The sequence below is a fragment of the Camponotus floridanus genome, unplaced genomic scaffold, assembly GCF_003227725.1.
Source record: "Camponotus floridanus strain SB8 unplaced genomic scaffold, Cflo_v7.5 scaffold210, whole genome shotgun sequence".
NCBI lineage: Eukaryota > Metazoa > Arthropoda > Insecta > Hymenoptera > Formicidae > Camponotus > Camponotus floridanus.
Genome location: NW_020229338.1, coordinates 168,867 through 191,055, shown reverse-complemented (window position 1 = coordinate 191,055; position 22,189 = coordinate 168,867). Strand labels below are relative to the sequence as shown.

General features: G+C 29.8%; 1 protein-coding gene across 2 annotated transcripts; it reads left to right on the top strand.

Annotated features, from left to right (window-relative positions):
- The first annotated feature begins 2,715 nt into the window (after positions 1-2,715).
- Positions 2,716-8,845, top strand: LOC112637847 (acyl-CoA Delta(11) desaturase-like). 2 transcript variants are annotated; one of them, XM_025408503.1, is made up of 5 exons: positions 2,716-3,011; positions 7,491-7,600; positions 7,669-7,874; positions 8,170-8,352; positions 8,460-8,845. In XM_025408503.1, the coding sequence occupies exons 1-5, from the start codon at positions 2,762-2,764 to the stop codon at positions 8,731-8,733; spliced, it is 1,023 nt and encodes a 340-aa protein (XP_025264288.1). In that variant the 5' UTR covers positions 2,716-2,761; the 3' UTR covers positions 8,734-8,845. The 2 variants fall into 2 exon arrangements, with proteins under 2 accessions (XP_025264288.1, XP_025264287.1); XM_025408502.1 differs by having other exon boundaries at positions 7,470-7,600.
- The last annotated feature ends 13,344 nt before the right edge of the window (positions 8,846-22,189 follow it).

Sequence of the window (22,189 nt, the reverse complement as noted above, 5' to 3'; positions counted from 1 at the left end):
GAATCAGTATATAGATCTTCTTAAACCCTACAACTTTTGTTGGAAACACTTTTCTGTAAAACGTATATTTTCCGAGATATTTAGGGGTTTCCACACTTTTGGTAGACCCTGTATATATATATATATATATACAGGGTGGGGCATTTATCTTGAGACAAGATAATATTCTCGATTGGGAAGTCGATTATTTTGTAAAATCGAAAATATTTTTTGACGAATTTTTTTTTTTTTTATTTTTTGCCGGATTTCGATTGGAAATCGAAAAAAATACTTTTTGTTCTTATTATTTTTTCGATTTAACCCATATTTTGGCCATAAAAAACAAAAAAAAACACAAAAATCTTGAGATAACGGAGTACTTTGTTGGGGTTGTGTCCAGGAGGCCAAAACACTTTGGATAGCATATATCACATGTAAAATACAGACTACTTTTTCATGGGGTGGTGATTTTTAATCTAAACTTAATAAACTAGAAAAAGATTTAACGGATTACTTTGAAAAGGCATAATTGACATTTTTTTGTATTTTCGTTTTCTTTTTTCGTGAGTTTTTAAATTTAATATAGGGGATATTTACCCCATTTCATTTATCCTAATTTTTTTTCTGAAATCAGATTATCTTTTCAAATTTTGTCAGTGCAAAACTTTTTTTAAAATGGAGGCTGTTTCTGTAGAAGAGAAGATAGAAATGATTCTTATTTATGGTGAATGTGGTAGAAATGTTGACGATGCCGTTACACTTTATGCTGAACGTTTTCCGGATAACGTGCGATCTCGAGCATCTTTTTATCGGGTTGTTACACAATTTCTACAAGAGGGAAGTGTGTCTAAGAGAAAAAGAGCCCGTCGAAACCTAGTTACTGGAACTGACAATGAAATTGCTGTATTAGCTGCAGTAAATGTTGACCCTCATGTCAGTACTCGACAAATTGCACGCGATTCTGGAATTTCGCGACGTACCCTTAAATGTAAGACAACAAATGTGGTTTCAACACGATGGATGTCCATCGCATTACTCCCGAACTGCTCCTGAAGTTTTGGATCGCGAATTCAATGGACGCTGGATCGGTAGAGGGGGTCCAGTAAATTGGCCAGCAAGATCTCCAGACCTTACGTCTCCAGACTTTTATTTATGGGGTTACATAAAGAGCGAAGTTTACAAAGAAGTGCCAACATCTCGTGAAAATATGATGCAACGAATCCGAAATGCTTGTGCCAAAATATCACCTGATGTACTCCGCAGTTGTGTACGATCTATGGAAGTTCGGATCAATAAGTGCATTGAAGTCGAAGGTCGCCAATTTGAGCACTTATTAAATTAAATTAATTTCAAACAGATAAGACAATCATACCAAATTGTGAGAGGCAAGAGGACTCACCTAAAACAAGCACCCCAAAGGGGATAAAAAACTACTACGTCCACGTCGTTATTCCTGGGTAGTGCTAAAAGTAGTTAATAGTTGTACAGTTTTTCAACCTTAAAGTTAAAAAAGGGATTCCAATACTCCGTTATCTCAAGATTTTTGTGTTTTTTTGTTTTTTATGGCCAAAATATGGGTGAAATCGAAAAAATAATAAGAACAAAAAGTATTTTTTTTTCGATTTCCAATCGAAATCCGCTGCAAAAAATGGGTGTTTCCGTTTAAAAAAACGAATTCTGATCAAAAAACGCCACTTCCGGTCTAGACCGGAAGTTGTAATATGGACCTTTCGATAGCCTCTTTAATGCCCTACAACTTTTGTCTAAAACTTTTTTCAAAATAATCGACTCCAATTGAGATATTATCTTGTCTCAAGATAAATGCCCCACCCTGTATATATATATATATATATATATATATGTGTGTGTGTGTGTGTGTGTGTATATATATATATATATATATATATATATATATAAAAAGTCTGATCGCGAAATAAGTCATGTCATATAAAAAATTTTAAAAGATTTTTTTTATGGGATCGATGTACTAACTAATGACATTCATAATAAAATAATCGTCACTTCATGACTGAAAAATGACGTCAAAATAATGTTATAGCAAGACGTCAATATAAAGTTATGTAACAATAATCAGTCATTTTGACGACATATGACCAAAAATGACTAGTTTGGAACGTCAAAATGACGTGTGCTTGCTACCTGGGCAGTAATCCCTCACATAAAAAAAATTGGTACACGAAATTTATTTCTGCTGAATAATATATAAATAAATTTGGCAGCGTCGAGTTTTTTAATAATTAAAATTTTTTAAATTACGAGCTACGTGAATCAACTGTTTATCGTTGAAGAAATCGGGATTCTGACTTTTACGACAAAGATGTAATAACTTTCGACGAAAATATAAACATAATTTTTCTTCATTTAATTATTTATCAGCAGTCAATCATATCTAACACACACACACAAACACACACACACAGACACAGAGAGAGAGAGACACACGCGCGCGCGCGCGCGCGCACACACACACACACACACACACACACACACACTGTTGATAAACATAAAATAAAATCGCACTCTTTTATTCTCGACGTAATTTTGTATTTAAATATATCATTAATTTTTATAGATAGTTATGACAACTATTTTACACAATTTTTTAATACAGCAATTTTTTATTAAAATAATTTTTTGTAAAGTAGTTCTATATAATAATGTTTTACTACTGAGATGACTCGACTTCTTTTTTTTATCTTTTTTTGAAAAGGTAATTTTTTTAGGATTTTGAATTACCGAGTCAGTGATTTTCATAAACGAGATGGCACCCAATACCTCGAATCCTGAAATGCAAGCGGAGAAAAATTTTTGCGAAGAAAAAGAGGAATCTTCAATCATCACGGATGATATGCAAAACCGAGACGAAACATGTATAAAATCTGAAGGATTGTTTAAATTCAAGACTGAAGTGAAGTGGTTTAATGCCATATTTATTATTTTCCTTCATATCAGCATGTTGTATGCTTGTTTCACTTTTGAATGGTGCAAAGATTTCAGGACAAACATTTGGAGTGAGTATTCTTTGGAAGATTACAACTTCTATTAATTCGAATTTTTAACTTATAGGAAAAAATATTTAAATAAAAAGATGAAATTTATCCTTTTTTCAATATATATAAGACTGATTATTTTTTTAAATACTCTTTTACAAATATATGTAAACTTTTCACATATATAATAATTTCATTGAATGTGTATCGCATGTTTACTAAGAAAGCCGTAGTTATTAACTACAGAAATCGACATTAACTGATTGAAAGTAAGTCGACATTAACTGACTGAAAGCAAATCGATTAGACGTACGTGATAAAAGAGAAGCATGATAAAAATTTGACAGCAGACAAGCCAGAGCTTTCATTTCTATTGTATAACTTTGATTTCATTACAGACATTGCGTCAGTCACTTATCAAGAGACACGGTAGTGTCTTGTGCTAAGTCCCGCGTAAGCAACAAGACGCGCCGTGTATCATTACGCGAGTCGGATAGTTGGAGATGTTCGAGATTATCATATTGAAATAATCGCTGAACGGATCGAATTCTTATTAGGCTTAATGGATAGCTTGAGGTTGATTTATATAAGAAAAGTGTCTTTATTTTTGCTCTACGTGCATCGTGAACAGCAATATTATGATCCAAAGTCGAAATATGAAAAATTTTCATTAAGAAACGTCTCCTTGGTCATCGTCGCCCAAGTCCCCAATGCGCAAGCGTAAAAAGTTGTACGTTTGCCGCATTCGACGTAAGATTGCGCTAGCGGCGCTCCGTGATGTTAAGACTATTATATACAGGGTGTCTCATTTTAATCGATGGATCCAAATTTCTCCTAAACTACATCAGCTACAAAAAAATGTTTCAGACAAAAGTTGTATGGCTTGAAGGGGAACATAAGGTGGTGTCATTGGTTTGGCATTGAAAAGTCACCTGAAGATTACGTGAAGATCACATTCAACTTTTTAAATGGGACTTCCTATATGCTTTTGCATATTTTTTTAGTTCATCTCGAGAGTTTTCCGAAATACTATAATTAAGTTAATTTTCATTAAGTAGTTTTCAAGTTATGAGACTTGAAATTATTTCTTAATTTTACATAAGTCGTAAAATATCTAGTAAAATATTCATTTTTCGATGATCTTATCTTAATACTTTTATACTTAATACTTTTATCTTAATACTTTTACGTACAAAATAATAAGCAGAATCAAATGGTGTAAAGAAAACATTCAGTTGTTTAAGAAAAAATATGGAATTGTTAATTGCAAATTACATATTTTTTTCCTCGGAACAGTTATATGTTTTTTTTACACCCCAATTGATTCCTCTTATTATTTTGTACACAAAAGTATTAAGATAAGTTAAACAAAAAATGAATATTTTACTAGATATTTTACGATTTATGTAAAATTAAGAAATGATTTCAAGCCTCATAACTCGAAAACTATTTAATGAAAACTAACTTAATTATAGTGTTTTGGAAAGCTCTCGAGATGAACTATAAGAATATGTAAAAGCATATAGGGTGTCCTATTTAAAAAATTGGATGTGATCTTCACGTAACCTTTAGGTGACTCTTCAATGTCAAACCAATGACACCACCTTATGTCCCCCTTCAAGCCATACAACTTTTGTCTGAAACATTTTTTTGTAGCTGGCGTAGTTTAGGAGAAATTTGGATCCATCGATTAAAATGGGACACCTTGTATACAGGGTGTCCTAGACCACCCGTACACCCCTTTTCTTTCAAAAACTAAGCATTTTAGAGAAAAACGTTTTAGACAAAAATTGTATGGTTTTGAGGGGAACATAAGATGGTGTCATTGGTTTGACCTTGGATGGCATCGTTAAGGTCAGGTCAAGGACACCTTTAATTTCTTAAATGGAATCACCTATTTTTTATTGCATATTCTTATAGCTTATGTCGAGAGCTTTCCAAAACACTATAATAAAGTATTTTTTCATTGAATACTTTTTGATTTATAAGGTTTAAAATAATATCTTAATTTTACATAAACTATAAAATATCTAGTAAAATATTTATTTCTCGATTATCTTACCTTAATACTTTTATGTACAAAATAATGAGAGGAATCAATTGGTCTAAAAAAAAACACATAATTGTTCCGAAGAAAAAATATGTAATTTGCAATTAACAATTACATATTTTTTCTTAAAAACAACTGTGTGCTTTTTTTACACTAATTGATTCCTCTCATTATTTTGTACATAAAAGTATTAAGGTAAGATAATCGAGAAATAAATATTTTACTAGATATTTTATAGTTTATGTAAAATTAAGATTTTTATTTTAAGTTTTATAAATCGAAAAGTACTCAATGAAAAAATACTTTATTATAGTGTTTTGGAAAGCTCTCGACATAAGCTATAAGAATATGCAATAAAAAATAGGTGATTCCATTTAAGAAATTAAAGATGTCCTTGACCTGACCTTAACGATGCCATCCGAGGTCAAACCAATGACACCATCTTATGTTCCCCTCAAAATCATACAATTTTTGTCCAAAACGATTTTCTCTAAAATGCTTAGTTTTTGAATGAAAAGAGGTGTACGGTTCCTAATGACATATTGATTTGTAGTTATCCGTTATTTTTGCAATAAGAGTAGCAAAGAAGTTTGAAGGATCTGAATATCTATATAGTAAGCAAAGAGGACCGTCTAATTTTAATGAAATATGACGGGGGTGATGGCGGATTCTTTGCTCATTTATTTAGAGATGTTTAACATATAGTACAAAAAAGAGTGATATCCCTAAAAAATTACCCTTTTAAAAAAAAGGTAAAAAAAGGTGCTAAGTCCGCGTAAAAAACAGTATATGTATTTGCAAAATAGTGTATTATTAACTGTAAAAAACTACTGTATTGTATATCCTACAAAAATAATGATATCAAAAAAGTTGCGCTAAGTGAAAATAAAAGCTTATAAAAATACTTTAACCAAAAAAAGTTATACAAAATAGCTGATTTAATTTTCTACATTATATCCTAGAGAAATAATGATATCCAAAAATTACGCTAATTGAAAATAAAAACTTAAAATAATTTAACTAAAAAAAATTGTACAAAATAATTGTTTTAATTTCATACAAATAATATTAAAAAGTTGCGCCAATTGAATAAAAATTTTTACTATAAAATAGACATATTTCTTTTTTATTTTCAATATTAAAAGAAAAATGATATTAAATGAATTGTAATATATCTATTATAAAAAATCGAATTGAAAATATGAACAATCATATACATTGCAATAATCATATGCATATATCCTGAAAAGTTTAATTAAAAAAAAAAAAGAAAATGATAATACAAAATACAAAATTAAAAATTATTTAAAAAATTAAAAATTAGAAATTAATAAATAAAAAATAAAAATTTATATTAAAATTAAAAATTAATACATATAAAAAAATTTTAGTTAAAAAACTTAGCGCTGCTACGCTAACCAATGTGCTAATGAAATTAGCAGCGCTAAGTTTTTTAACTAAAATTTTTTTATATGTATTAATTTTTAATTTTTATATAAATTTTTATTTTTTATTTATTAATTTCTAATTTTTAATTTTTTAAATAATTTTTAATTTTGTATTTTGTATTATCATTTTCTTTTTTTTTTTAATTAAACTTTTCAGGATATATGCATATGATTATTGCAATGTATATGATTGTTCATATTTTCAATTCGATTTTTTATAATAGATATATTACAATTCATTTAATATCATTTTTCTTTTAATATTGAAAATAAAAAAGAAATATGTCTATTTTATAGTAAAAATTTTTATTCAATTGGCGCAACTTTTTAATATTATTTGTATGAAATTAAAACAATTATTTTGTACAATTTTTTTTAGTTAAATTATTTTAAGTTTTTATTTTCAATTAGCGTAATTTTTGGATATCATTATTTCTCTAGGATATAATGTAGAAAATTAAATCAGCTATTTTGTATAACTTTTTTTGGTTAAAGTATTTTTATAAGCTTTTATTTTCACTTAGCGCAACTTTTTTGATATCATTATTTTTGTAGGATATACAATACAGTAGTTTTTTACAGTTAATAATACACTATTTTGCAAATACATATACTGTTTTTTACGCGGACTTAGCACCTTTTTTTACCTTTTTTTTAAAAGGGTAATTTTTTAGGGATATCAATTACCACAAACACATTGTGAACAAACATACATATATGATTCCATTTTGAAGATATCCAAGTTAAAAATGTTAAATTTGATTGTATAATCAAAGATAGATTTTAATCTTTATATAATTTTTTGTAAAAATTTAATATCTTAAATTTAATTAAAATCGTTATAATTTATAGTAGCGTTTTATAATGGACTTATTGTAGATCAATCAGTACATGACATCCGTACAAAATACGTATAATTATATTATTAATTATGTATAATTTTATAAATATATTAATTAATTTGATTCTTTTTGCCTCAAGTGCTCATTCTAATTGTGATAGGAGGGATAGGCATTACTGCCGGTGCTCATCGTCTTTGGACTCATCGAGCTTACAAAGCAAAATGGCCGCTTAGAATTATACTTTTGATTTGCTATGTTTCGGCCGGCCAGGTAAACAAGTTTTGAATTGATTTTTTGAGCTAGAGGGGAAAAATTTTCTTTGTAATAATTTTTTATAGAATAATCTTTTTGACTGGGTTCGAGATCATAGAGTGCATCATAAATACACGGATACGGATGCGGATCCGCATAATAGTAACAGAGGATTTTTCTTCTCTCACGTTGGCTGGTTGATGTTGAAGAAACATCCAGATGTGATTCGAAAGGGTCGTCAAATCGATATGAGAAATATATTGGCAGATCCTGTCGTCATGTTTGGTTACAAGTAAGTCCATGTCTTAAAAATATTAATTATGTTATATTATGTTAAAATAATTATCTAAGAAACGAAAAAGAATATAAGATGTGTGTGAAATTTATTTATATTTATACATATAATTCATTTTGAAAATGCATTTATTATTTTAAATACAATATTTTAGCAATTCCTTTTTCTAAATTTTACACTTTCGTGTTAATCTTCTTTCTTTTCAGGAGTTTTTTTACAAGATCATTTAACATACGATTTCATATAACGAGAAATTGTATATGTGTACTAATTAATTTATGTTTCTTTGCAGATATTTCTCGATATTAAGCTTCATCTTTGCCTTTCTAGTACCTATAATGGTGCCTGTTTACGGATGGAATGAAACTTGGTCCAGAGCTTTCATGGCACAGATTATACATTATGTTTACGGTTTAAATTGTATATGGAGTGTCAACAGCGTGGCTCACCTTTGGGGTTCAAAGCCATATGATATGTAAGCAGATAGAAATTACACAAATGCGTTTATATAAACTTGACTGAAAGAAGCTTCAGTGTCTCTTTATTGCACAAGTAATTTTATCGTATGCATTTTAAAAACAGGTCCATAAATCCGTCGGAAAACAAATACGTTGCCTTTGTAGCGTTCGGTGAAGGCTGGCACAATTATCATCACGTGTTTCCATGGGATTATAAGACGGCCGAATTAGGCAATTACAGTTTAAATTTTACTACGATGTTTATTGATTTCTGCGCAAAAATTGGTTGGGCATACGATCTTAAGCAACCATCCGAAGAGCTCATAAGGAATGTCGTAATGAGAAATGATCATTCTCTACGACAAAGTGTATTACATAAAAGCCGTAAAATTGGTTAACAAAGATAAATATTTTTTTTTCGGAATTCAGCAACAGACCATTCAATTAAAATAAACTCAATTAACAACTCAATTAAAATGTAAACATTTATCCTCAACGGATTCGTCAGATTTTTAGGATTAATAATATTAATATTTGTATCAATTTTTTAAATTTGATAGAATAGCATTTCTTAATGTTCACTAAGAACATTATAAAAATGCTTTGAAGTTACTGACAGATCATATAACAAAATTAATTAGAGTGCAATTGAATTATTTTTAATAAAAATAATTCATTTTTTACAAAGTTATTATTTACGAATTAAAAATTAAAATAAAATGATATTATGCTATATATATTGTATGCTATATATTATATTGTTGCTGTAATTTGCTATTTATATTTATATTTTTAGAATTAATTGTAAAAATGAGAATATGTAATAATTACATAATTCTTGTAATTTAATCTAATATTAAAAATTATATCGAATTATATGTTAAAATAAAAGAAGATAATTTTAAGAATAGAAATTAGATTAAAGTAATGATTGCAATATAGTTAATGATAATAAAATTATTATATAGCATATTGAGAATTATATCATTCGAATTTTTTGCATTTCCTACAATTTTTAAATTTCTTTCAAGATTCTAAGAGTTTCAATAAAATTAATTATGCAATATAAACGTTTTGTAGCTTTTATTCTTTCTTTCCTTAATTATTGTATTTTTCTAATATATTTTTGTATATTTTATCTTGTGTATTTGTATATACATGCATGTTCTTCAATATAGGAAAAAATTCTGATATAATCATATGTTTTAATATAAAATATAAAACTTCCTAAAAATATTTATTTTTGCGAGTGATAAATATTATATGATCTTAAAATAGAAGTAGATAAAGTAATGACAACAGAGATCAAGTATGATTTTAAAATAGAAATAAATCATATTATTGCAAATAAAAAATGATTACATAGTTAAATATGTGATAAAAAATTATAATGTAAAAACTCTTAATATTAAAACTTTTGACAGAAATGCAAGAATATTGTATAACTTAAATAAAGGCACTATACTTTATTATTATATATTAAACACATACTGTTTACAGCATGACTCTCAATATATTGGAAAATTTTGTAATGAAATTTAAAGGGAGTATAAATAACAAAGTACAGCGAAAAAACAAGGTATAATCGATTATAAATGGGAAATTGTTCTAAAAGTACATATTTAATCATTATTAATTCGCTACCTATTTAACATTGATAGTATGACAATATATGATTTAGGTGCTATTAAATATTAAGATAATAGATATGCATATAATAAAAAAATTTATAAAATTAAAATTTTTTATATCAAGTTAATCAATGTCAATTATAATCTAAATTGTATGAAAATTCCTTGAAGCAAGACATCAATATTTGTAGTAATTTGTAAATTATATATATTTCAGGCATTTATGTTGGCAAATATATTGGATATAAATTTAAAATATTTGTTCATATTTTGCTAATGTTTTCTACAAATTGTATTAATAAGAAAATGTTAATGTACAAACATACATAGATTCCCAAATGAATTCTTAAATTATAAACTGTTTAAATTTTGAATTCACGTATTACACAAACATTTTATTGTCTATGTATGATATATATGAAAAATACATATTCTATTCGGGGCTAAATTTAATGAATTAGTATTTTTATGACTGTATAAAAAATACAAAAGAAATAGAATAGATTATAAGAAAAGACTTATTTTTGTGTATATGTGTGTATTTTATATTTAATTACTTCTTTTCAAACTATATATATATATATATATATATATATATATATACAAAAGATAAATTAATTAAAAAATTGCAGTTATATTTATATGTTTCATATTGAACGAACCTTGTCTTTGACGATTGTATATTATTTAGAACTTTTCTATTGTTCAAGAAGGTTGGATTTTATTTTGAATTTATTCGTTTTAAGCGTTACAATCACGTCTCTTTAAAATTTAAAGTCAACTAAATAAGAACACTAGATTTTATTTTAGACTTGACAGATGTCATCATCTTTTTAAAGTTTAAGGACAAATTGAACCAACTTGCTGTTTCAATAGTTTTACCTTTGTTATAGTCCGAGAGACTATAACTTATTATACCATTATAATAGAATATATAATAGAACATTCGCGAACCGTGCAAAATCGCCATCTCAGCAAACCACGCGCGAGAACGCTCGCCGGAAACGCGAAAGACGCTAACGAAGGGATTCGACTTTGAACCTCCTTCGCTTGCATTTGGACTTTGAACGCCACGAAGAATCCCCATGACCATACATGGTCATGTTGCTAGGCGATCCCCTCCAAAACACCCCCGAAACCGAGGAAATAAAAACCGTCCATCGCGAATCCGCGGCGGACAGTCGTTAATTATAAATCAAACAACTAGTGCGAGACCGAGGGCTAACCATTATATAGTACGACGAAACATCCGACGAAATTGATAACACCCTAAATCTGAGAACGAAGCGATTTAGAAAAGGACGACGAAGAGAGGGCTCGAAAGAAACTGACTAATGTCGAATAAATGAATATATTTGTATAAAAGAAATTTATAATAAAAGTTGCACAAAAAAATCCAGGAATTAACTTGAAATTCCCGGCTACCCCACACCCTGTGCCGCGTCCGGCACAACACCTTGAAGAAACGATATATGTGTCAAGTTAAAAAAGGTTATTGATTTTGGTCATTTAGTCGCGGTTTTTCAATAGCTTAAAAAACATATATAGCCAAATATATATATAATCAATGCTAGGTCTATCTTTATACGTCTATGATTTATACATGCTAATTTCTATGAATACTTTCAAAATATAGAAGTTTGACTTATTATTTCTGTTTTATTTATCAAAATCAAAAAGCTGTTTAACAAATTTAAATTAATTATTTATCAGGCCTTGATACGATATAACAAGACATATAATAAGGTATTTTCTTTAATGGAAATAAATATTTTCAAATATATAGTTTTGTATAAAATTTCTCATTACAAATGTAAATTAAAAAGAGATAATTTATTTTTTATATGTTTACATTTTCTGGAATAAGGTATAAATGATAGAAAATAGAAATAGCAAATAGAAAATGTAGTGACATTTTTTATTAAAATTGATACTTTTTTTAAGTTTTAATTGTTTTTTTAATTTTAGCTACACATACACACGCACAAAAAATTGAATATGAATAACATTAATATTTTTATATAATGTCATTGAGTATCAAAAAATATCAAATAAGTTTTTCCTCACTAATAAATTTTTATTTAATTATATATATTTAATTATATAATTAATTATATAATTAAAGTGATCAATCAGGCGTAGAGAGCTGAAGAATCAATAGTGTAGATAAGTTAATCCAAATATATATTAATAAACCATAATTACAAGCTTTAAACAAAATAGTTATAATATATATAGATGTTAAAGATGTGTGCGGATGTTTCGACTTACTTTCAAGTCATCTTCAGCGCAAAAATTTCTAACGAAGATAGAGTATATTATAAAAGTTCGTATAGAGAGAAAGCAGTAAATATTACTAAAAAAATTACTTTTTCAAAAAAAAGTAAAAAAAAAGAAGTCGAGTCATCTCACAAGGAAAGGGTCGGAAGTGTCCCCCTCCGATTTTAATGAGCTTTGAATATGTTGTAGTCTAGATCAAAATAGGAGACACGTATTTTTTTATAAGTGCTGAGTCGGCCGTTAAGGGGGTGAAACACCTTCTTGAAAAAAATCGATTTTTTCATTTCTCAGCGGATACCGTCGAAGCGATAAGAGATATAAACAAAAGTTTCAAATAAAAGTTTTATGGTCTTTAATGTACTTCAAAATCATGTAATCAGATTTGTCGAAAATGTCATATTTTTTGAAATCCCCCCCCCTCCCTTTTAATGTTTGAAAATTTTTAAATTTGTCTCATAACAAAACTTATAGCTCATTTAACGACAAATTCAATCATATATAATAAAGTTGTATTCCGAAGTCATTATATATATGTATATGGAAATATTACATAAAATACCGTACATAATTATTGCATACAAGAATAACAAATATTCATGGTTGATATCGGTTACAAAGATGATGATCATGAAAGAAATGATTTATACAAAGGGATTTTTTACACCATGCGCAAGAAATTACAGCAATTTCACCGCAAATATCACATGTTGGTTTTAAATTAGTTTTGAAACAAAAATCTACTGGTGTATCAAATTCTTCTGGTTTCTTTTCTAAATAACCACTTTTATACCATGCATATTTGAATAAATTTTTAAACCTTGGTGATGAAAATTGATTATGTGTTAATGATTGTAATTTTAAAATATTGTTTCTTGAATGAAGCTTGACGTCAAGATCTAAAAGCATGATGGTATCTGAAAAATGTCTAACAAAATTTTTCCATAAACGAAAACCGAATACATCTAAAGGTTGTATTTTTCCCGTTGCTCCAGCTGGTATAGTTAACAAATTAATATTGTCTATAAAATCTGGTTTGTTTCTTTGAATTATATCAGGACAATGACCAGTCCAAGAATCTAATAATAACACTGATTTTGGTCCAACATTTGGAAAAAACACTTCTTTTATCCAGATCTCAAAATGATGCGATGTTAATTTTCCAGATTTTGATGCCATGACAAAGATATTATTATCTTTAAACATTGTTTCTTTTACTATTGGACCAAATGTTCCAGTAGGTTCTTTTAAAACAATAAACAGAGGCGATAATAATCTACGATCAGCTGAAACAATAGGTTGTATAGTATAACTATGTGTAGTTGCTGATATGGATTGTACTATGCGCTCTACTTTTTTAATACCAATAGGTGATAGTGAACGACCGGAATGAAATTCTAATTGAAATCCACTTTGGTCCGAATTATATACATTTTCAATTCCATATTGTATAATAGAAGATTTAACATTTTCGATAAATGACTTGCTTCGTGCTTCTAAATCTTTGTCTGACGCTAAATTTTTTTTTGTTATAAATTTTGTAATTTTTCTAGATACGATATTATGTGCAAGCTTAAACCTTTTTACCCATGATAATGATGCTGTAAACCCAAGTAGATTTACTTCCTTCTGTGCGCGAAGAGCCCATCGAGCAATATCAATGTCATGAATAATTATTCCCTTTTCAATACCTTCATGGAATTTATTTAACGTATATGTTGAAATTTCTTTCAGTTTATCAAATCTGTTGCCACCTTGATTTACTTGCTGCTCCCATCTTCTTAATTGACGTAATGACGTGACTTTCCGAAATCTATTTCTTATAGATGCAAGAGTTCTTGACTTTTTTGTTCCACTTCTCCATAACTCTACTGCATTTCTTTTATATTCTATTGGTACAGAATCCGCAACACATTCAATTTCTTTTACAAAATATGTGTCTTCTTCTCTTTCTTCATCAATTACAGGTTCTACTTCAGGTATATCAAATTCGTTTTGAAAATCTAATGATGATTCTTCATAAACTTCAAACGCTTCTTCATACATTGATCGAAGCATATTTTCCATCATGTCTTTTGTTTCATTTTCATCTGTTGTAACAGGACTTTCTGGGAATTCCCCAGTCATATACAGTGCAGTGTATAGCAGTACTGCTACATTTCTTGGATTAAACATTATCTAAAAAAATTATTAACATTATGTATATTTGTTTTATAAATATTAGCAAAAAAATACTTATTAGCAACAAAAATATTTTATTATTTAATGCGTATTAATAATTTGTTACGTTTTCCGAGTTTCATGAAAAATAGAACAGTTTTATCACATAACTTAAATAAAGTAATAAAATATTAATTATAATTTAAATACATTAAAACAAAACAGATAAACCGCAATTTTGAATGAAGTGTAAGTAAAAGCAAAAAACTATAAAAGTTTTAAAAATCGAAAAAGTACATACATACTGTATTGTTGTGTGCGTGGGGCACAATTGTTTTTTCAGGATAACGGCTAGTCTTGTTAATTAACTCGAGCACTTGTTAATTATTTGATAACTGATTTGTGACTGTCCGCCGCTTCTAGGCGGTGGCTTTTAACGCCTCCGGTTCTGAACGATTATCGGAGGAGGATCGCGCGGTGGCATGACCAAATAAAATCATTGGTTATTTCTAAAGTGGCGTGATCAAAATGCAAGCGAAGGAAGTCCGAAGACTTCCTCGCATTTTATTGCAATTCAGCGCTATTTCGAGAGTGATTTCTTCCTCTGTTTGATGACTTGGCCGTGTGATACTGGCTGTATCAGCACTTCGGGCAGCTGACTTTCTTATCGCGACGCATTTTTTCGCTCGCTTTATAAGTTATAATCCTTTTAATTATTTTCTTATATATATAAATATATTTACTATCGCGCTCGCGTATATTCGATAGACGCTTTAATAGTAATATGTGTTCCACTGCACGCAGTTGTTAATAAAATAATATATTGCACCAACTCATTTCGCGAATGCGACATCTGTTTATTCATAGAATTGAATCTATTAACATCGGCATCTGATCAATAATTTTCCTTGTCCGACTAGTTTTATTTTTCATGCATTAAAAACATTACTTTTCCATATAAATTATATGTATATTTATTGTCACATAATATAGACATATATTATAATTATAATTATTATATAATTTATAATTATATTTATAAATATAATTTCTATAATTTATAAAAATATATTCTCATAAATTATTTATTGCTAATTTATGGTTGCCTCTGTGAGTTTGCGAAGAAAAATGACTGTCGCTGTGAATAACGAGCGTCATAAGGCGGATAAAGCGGGCGTATAGTAGTGTATAGGGATATTTTTAATTTATTTCTGAAAAATGTGACTTCGGAATACAACTTTATTATATATGATTGAATTTGTCGTTAAATGAGCTATAAGTTTTGTTATGAGACAAATTTAAAAATTTTCAAACATTAAAAGGGAGGGGGGGATTTCGAAAAATATGACATTTTCGACAAATCTGATTACATGATTTTGAAGTACATTAAAGACCATAAAACTTTTATTTGAAACTTTTGTTTATATCTCTTATCGCTTCGACGGTATCCGCTGAGAAATGAAAAAATCGATTTTTTTCAAGAAGGTGTTTCACCCCCTTAACGGCCGACTCAGCACTTATAAAAAAATACGTGTCTCCTATTTTGATCTAGACTACAACATATTCAAAGCTCATTAAAATCGGAGGGGGACACTTCCGACCCTTTCCTTGTCAGTAGTAAAAAATTATTGTATAAAACTATTTCACAAAAAATTATTTTTAATTAAACATTGCTGCATTAAAAAAAATTGTGTAAAATAATTGTCTTAATTATCTACAAAAATTAATGATATATTTAAATAGAAAATTGCGTCGAGAATAAGAGTGCGATTTTATTTTACGTTTATCAACATTGTATGTGTGTTAGATGTGATTGACTGCTGATAAATAATTAGATGAAGAAAAATTATGTTTCTATTTTCGTCGAAAGTTATTACATCTTTGTCGTAAAATTTAGAATCCTGATTCAACGATGAATAGTTGATTCATGCAGCTCGTATGTATTAATGTGCATTTGTATTGATTACATCGTATCATTTTGACAAAATTTGTCACACGGAAAAATGCGTACTAGAAGTCAATCCGCACATCTAACAACGTCTACTAATGTAAAGTGAAATCGCATCCAAAAAATTTACGCAATTTTTAATAGAAGAATTTATAATTGGAAAAAAAATCATTGTATAAAGAAAACTTACGCAATTTTTTATAAAAAAATTTTTATTTACCAAATTATTGTACAAAAGAATTGGTTTAATTTCTTATAAGAAAATATTTAAATTTAAATATTTATTTAAAAATATAAATAATTAAAAATAAATGAAAAATTAAAATTAAAAAAAATTTAATTATTGGAAAACTCCACGCTGCTCAATTTATTAGTATATTATTCAGCAGCGTCGAGTTTTCCAATAATTAAATTTTTTTAATTTTAATTTTTCATTAATTTTTAATTATTTATATTTTTAAATAAATATTTAAATTTAAATATTTTCTTATAAGAAATTAAACCAATTCTTTTGTACAATAATTTGGTAAATAAAAATCTTTTTATAAAAAATTGCGTAAGTTTTTTTTATACAATGGTTTTTTTTCCAATTATAAATTCTTCTATTAAAAATTGCGTAAATTTTTTGGATGCGATTTCACTTTACATTAGTAGACGTTGTTAGATGTGCGGATGAACTTCTAGTACGCATTTTTCCGTGTGACAAATTTTGTCAAAATGATACGATGTAATCAATACAAATGCACATTAATACATACGAGCTGCATGAATCAAATATTCATCGTTGAATCAGGATTCTGAATTTTACGACAAAGATGTAATAACTTTCGACGAAAATAGAAACATAATTTTTCTTCATCTAATTATTTATCAGCAGTCAATCACATCTAACACACATACAATGTTGATAAACGTAAAATAAAATCGCACTCTTATTCTCGACGCAATTTTCTATTTAAATATATCATTAATTTTTGTAGATAATTAAGACAATTATTTTACACAATTTTTTTTAATACAGCAATGTTTAATTAAAAATAATTTTTTGTGAAATAGTTTTATACAATAATTTTTTACTACTGAGATGACTCGACTTCTTTTTTTTTACCTTTTTTTGAAAAGGTCTATTATACGATGATGGTTGCTAACCCACGAGAGAGATACACTGCTGGTAGATATTTGAAGCAATTGAAAGACGAACAATTGGAATCGAATTTAACGAGTATTTTCGCAAAATTGAGAAATACGGATCAGTTTTGGCGACAACCATCCAATAATGTAAAATGCATGACTCTGCATTACGGCCCGGCGACGTGGTTTTTGACTTTGAGTCCTAGTGAATGGAAATGGTCCGATTTGGGTGAATATTTACGAGACATGAATCCCGATAAAAAAAAGTTGTGCATCAGTGAACTAATCGCATATGATCCTGTAAGCACGTCTAGATTCATGTGCATAAAATTCAAAGCCATGATTGATTTTATTTGTTCGACCGATAACCCAATAGGAGAGGTTATTCACTACTTCTGGCGACTAGAATATCAAACTAGAGGTATCCAGCACATGCATTGCATGATTTGGATAAAAGATGCTCCTGTGCTGGGAAAATCGCCAGATGAAGAAGTAGCTACGTTCATTCAAAAATACGTTACGTGTGCAATTCCAGATGAAAACGTTTCGCCAACATTGTACGAAACGGTTATAAGTGATCAGAATCATAAACATAACTCGTATTGCATGCGTACAAAAAAACCAAAACAAATATTTACAAAAAGTGTCGGTTCGATTTTCCTCGGCCAGTTACTAAAAATTTCGTTTTAAGAGACGTCGTCACTTCGATAGTGCGTAGAAAAAATTTACGCAGTAAGAACAGATTGTACGATCTTCCTCGCAAGAAGTCAGAAAGGTTTATCAATGATTATAATCCGGCTATCAAATTGGCTTGGGAGGGAAATATGGACATACAATTTATTGGAGAAAAGTCAGAGTTTTTAAACTCATATTTAACAAAATATACGACAAAGTCGGAAAAATGCAACATAGACTTTGCAATGATAGATTCCAATAAGCCCTTGGCATCGAAACTGTGGAATTTTGCGATGCGTTCTTTGAATAACAGAGAATGCGGTGCTTTAGAAGCTGCGGATACACTATTAGGGAATTCCTTGTACGGTACGGATACCATTGTCAAATGGATCGACGTCAATGAGGTGAGAAACAGAAAAGTTAAAACGTTCAATGAAATTGAAGCTCTCGATGAAAATTCTATGAATATCTATTGTCCGTCGCTCATCGATGACTACTATCCAAACAGACCTAAGGAATTAGAATCATTAAATTTGTATGATTTTGCCAGATTCTGGGAAATTACGAAACGGATGCCAAAAAGTGAGGAAATCGAATATTACGAACTGATACCGGGTTTATTTGTAAAGAAACGAAAAAAGTGTTATTTAATTAACCATTATCGATTTAATGTAAAAACTGAACCTGAAAAGTACTTTTACTCGCTACTTCTTCTGTTCAAACCATGGAGAGATTTGAGTGAACTCAAAGGTACATGGGAGACTTACACGGATGCCTTTAAGAATTCAGAGTCTGCTTTAACGAAGGCAATGAAATATCATGAAAGGCTCGAAGAAATACAAAAAGCTTTTGAAAACATTGCTGAATTAATGGAGAAGCGCGAAAATGATCTGAAAACGGCAGACGGAGACAAATTCGATGACGATGAATTGGATTGTCATCCGATAGAAGCTGACGGCGCGATGAAAGATTTGGAAGATTTTGGCAAGATTGACGTGCCGATTAATTTACCGCAAATGATGTCGCGATTGAACGAAGATCAGAAAAGAGTCTTCAAGTCGACAAGGTATGTCAAGTTTTTACAGAATAAAAATCAGATTCTGCGATTGTACGTAAGTGGCGAGGGTGATACAGGGAAAAGTTTTCTTATTGAAACGATCAAACATTGGATCAGAATAAATTTGAAAAAAGCGACTGCGATATCTGCTCCCACGGGTATCGCAGCATTCAATATCGATGGCTTGACAATTCATAGAATGTTTCAGTTGCCCGTCACTCATGAATCTACGCCAAAGTACGTGCAATTGTCAGACATGGTCCTAAAAACTTTGAGAGACAAATTGAAGAATGTTGAACTATTTATAAAATCGATGAAGTATCCATGATTTCGAATGTAACACTTATGTTTATCAATCTACGATTATGTGAAATCTTTGATACGATAGATACGGATGATGGTTTCTTTGGCAGAAAATACATTCTTTTGTTTGGAGATTTATTGCAGCTTCCCCCTGTAAAAGGACAACCTCCGTTCGTTAAAATGTCTCAATCAGAGGTTCAAAAGTATTTAGGTACCATGGGCGGATCTGATTTGTGGAGATTGTTTGATTACGACGAACTCTTGATCAATATGCGACAAAGATCCGACAACACATATCGCGATATAGCGCACTTTCTAGAATACGAATATGTTTGATAACAAATTCTGACATTAATGTTCTTCAGTCAAGGAAAATCAATTTCAAAGAAAGTAATTGCGACGAAAGATTGAATGAACTTTGCATTTATATGAATCAATTACCGATTGATACAATATGTTTATTGCCCACGTGTTATTTGTGTAAAGTTTTAAACACGGCAATGCTCGATAGAGTCGACGGCGATGAAATTCTATTGATAGCGGAAGATGATATCGACTGCGGTCCAGCAATGAAAAAAAAAGTGCAAAAAACCCTGGAAGACAAAGATGACAAAGTTTCGGAAACAGCTGGTATTGAAAGAGTTATAGCGATTAAAATTGGCGCTAAAGTGATGATTCGACGAAACATTGGGACGTAACTCTGGGACTTGTCAATGGAACGATAGGCAATGTAGTTGCAGTTAATCGCGCTGCTGACGGAAATTGTATTGATTCTATCAAAGTAGCTACTTCGAATAACAAAGAATTCATAATAACAAAAGTAGATATTAAATTCGAGGTATTTCACAAAATAGTAGTACATCGGAAACAATTTCCATTGTCCCTCAGTTACGGAATAACTATACACAAGAGTCAAGGAATTACGTGTAAGAATGCAATGATGGATCTGGGAACCACTGTATTCAGCAATGGCCAAGCCTATGTAGGTTTGTCACGAGTGAGTACATTGGAAGGCCTACATTTGATAAACTTCAATCCGGCATCGGTTAAAGCACACTCGGGAGCCATTGCAGAATATAATCGACTGAGATCTTTGTTCAAATCTCAGCTACCACAAATTGATTCGTCCGAGAAAAAGGCTGTAAAAGTTCACGATCGTCGATGGGCCATACCTAATATTATTGATGATGTACAGAATTATGGTTGTGAGGAACCAGAAAGTGTAGTGACGTGGAAAATTTACGGCCTTCGTAATAACGATAATGTTTCGTGTTACGCTAATGTAATATTGCAATGTGCATTTCATTGCGTGCGTATCAGGCAACAAATACTGAAAAATAAAGCATCGAACGCACTGACTGATGCTATATGCGCGTATGCTGAGCGTAAATATTGCAACGTTCAAGCGGTTAGAAGATCTGTCGGAAAACGCTTCGAAGAACAAACACAACAAGATGCTTCGGAATTTTTTATATCTCTAATGTCGATGTATTCCGAAATCAATGATGTATTGGAATTCGAATTGAAGCACGTAACATGTTGCTCGAATGCTAAATGTAATTACACGGTAACTACGCTGGAAAAGAGTTGTTTGCTAATATTACCTATACAGTCAACATTAAAAAGGAAAAAAGGTGTCACGTTACAAACTTTGATTGGTTTGGAATTTTCGAAATGGGAAACGATAAACGGCAATTGTAACGAATGTATGGGTACCGTTCTGAAAAAGAAAACCGTAATCGAATCGACTTTATCCGTCTTAGTAATACAGCTCAATTTATACACTTTAGTGAATGGTGTTTCTAAAAAAGTTATTAACAATCGGATCAACGCCGTACCGACAACTAATATCGCGATTAATAAAAAAAAGTACAAGGTAATAAGCGCTATATTTCACGAAGGCGAAGAAATTAATCGTGGTCACTACATGTGTATGTTGAGAATAGACAAAAAATCGGAATGGTACTGCTCTAATGACATGAAAGTTGTTAAAAACAAATGGCCCAAAGGAGCACAAGGGGCGTACATATTGTTCTTGGAGCAGATTAAGTAAGTTTAAAAATAACTAACAATTAATGACACTTTCTTAGAATGTAACGGATTTTTTTTACATGAACCTTAATAAACTATTGAAATTGATCATTTTAGTCATTTAATGTTATTTTTCAAATTCGGAACATTATAACAAGTAATCGCCTGTTCTGGCGGTGTACGAAGGCTGCCGTAAGCGCCAAAATAAAATATCGGTTGCTCTGGTGCTGTATTAAGGCTGCCGTAAGCGCCGCATTAAAATATTGAATGCAATAACGCTGAAATCGGGCTTGTCCTAGGCATCCAATTAGAAAAATTTGATGTAGAATTCTATACCTTAACTACTCGTTTGAGGTGATTCGTGATGCTTGCATTACTATTATAGAAGGCTACCCCAAGCGCCGTACATATATGTACTTTAAAAAGTAGGTGATATCCCATAAAAATTCATAAATGAAAAGATCAAGCCATGTTCAAAAAGAGACCCTCAAAAATTTAATGAATATCTAAATTTAACAATATATTACCATGAAAAGTAACTGATATATTATTCAAAGTGCCAGTTCAAAATAAACATCTAATAATATATTATCATAAAAAGTAACTGATATTATTCAAGGTACCAGTTCAAAGTGAACATA

What these genes read in the sequence shown, in the direction of transcription:
- LOC112637847 (XM_025408502.1), top strand. Translation starts at nt 2,762, where the DNA reads ATGGCACCCAATACCTCGAATCCTGAAATGCAAGCGGAGAAAAATTTT. An exon ending in TTTCAGGACAAACATTTGGA is followed by an intron (nt 3,012 to 7,469) that starts GTGAGTATTCTT and finishes TTTTGCCTCAAG; the next exon opens with TGCTCATTCTAATTGTGATA. An exon ending in GTCGTCATGTTTGGTTACAA is followed by an intron (nt 7,875 to 8,169) that starts GTAAGTCCATGT and finishes GTTTCTTTGCAG; the next exon opens with ATATTTCTCGATATTAAGCT.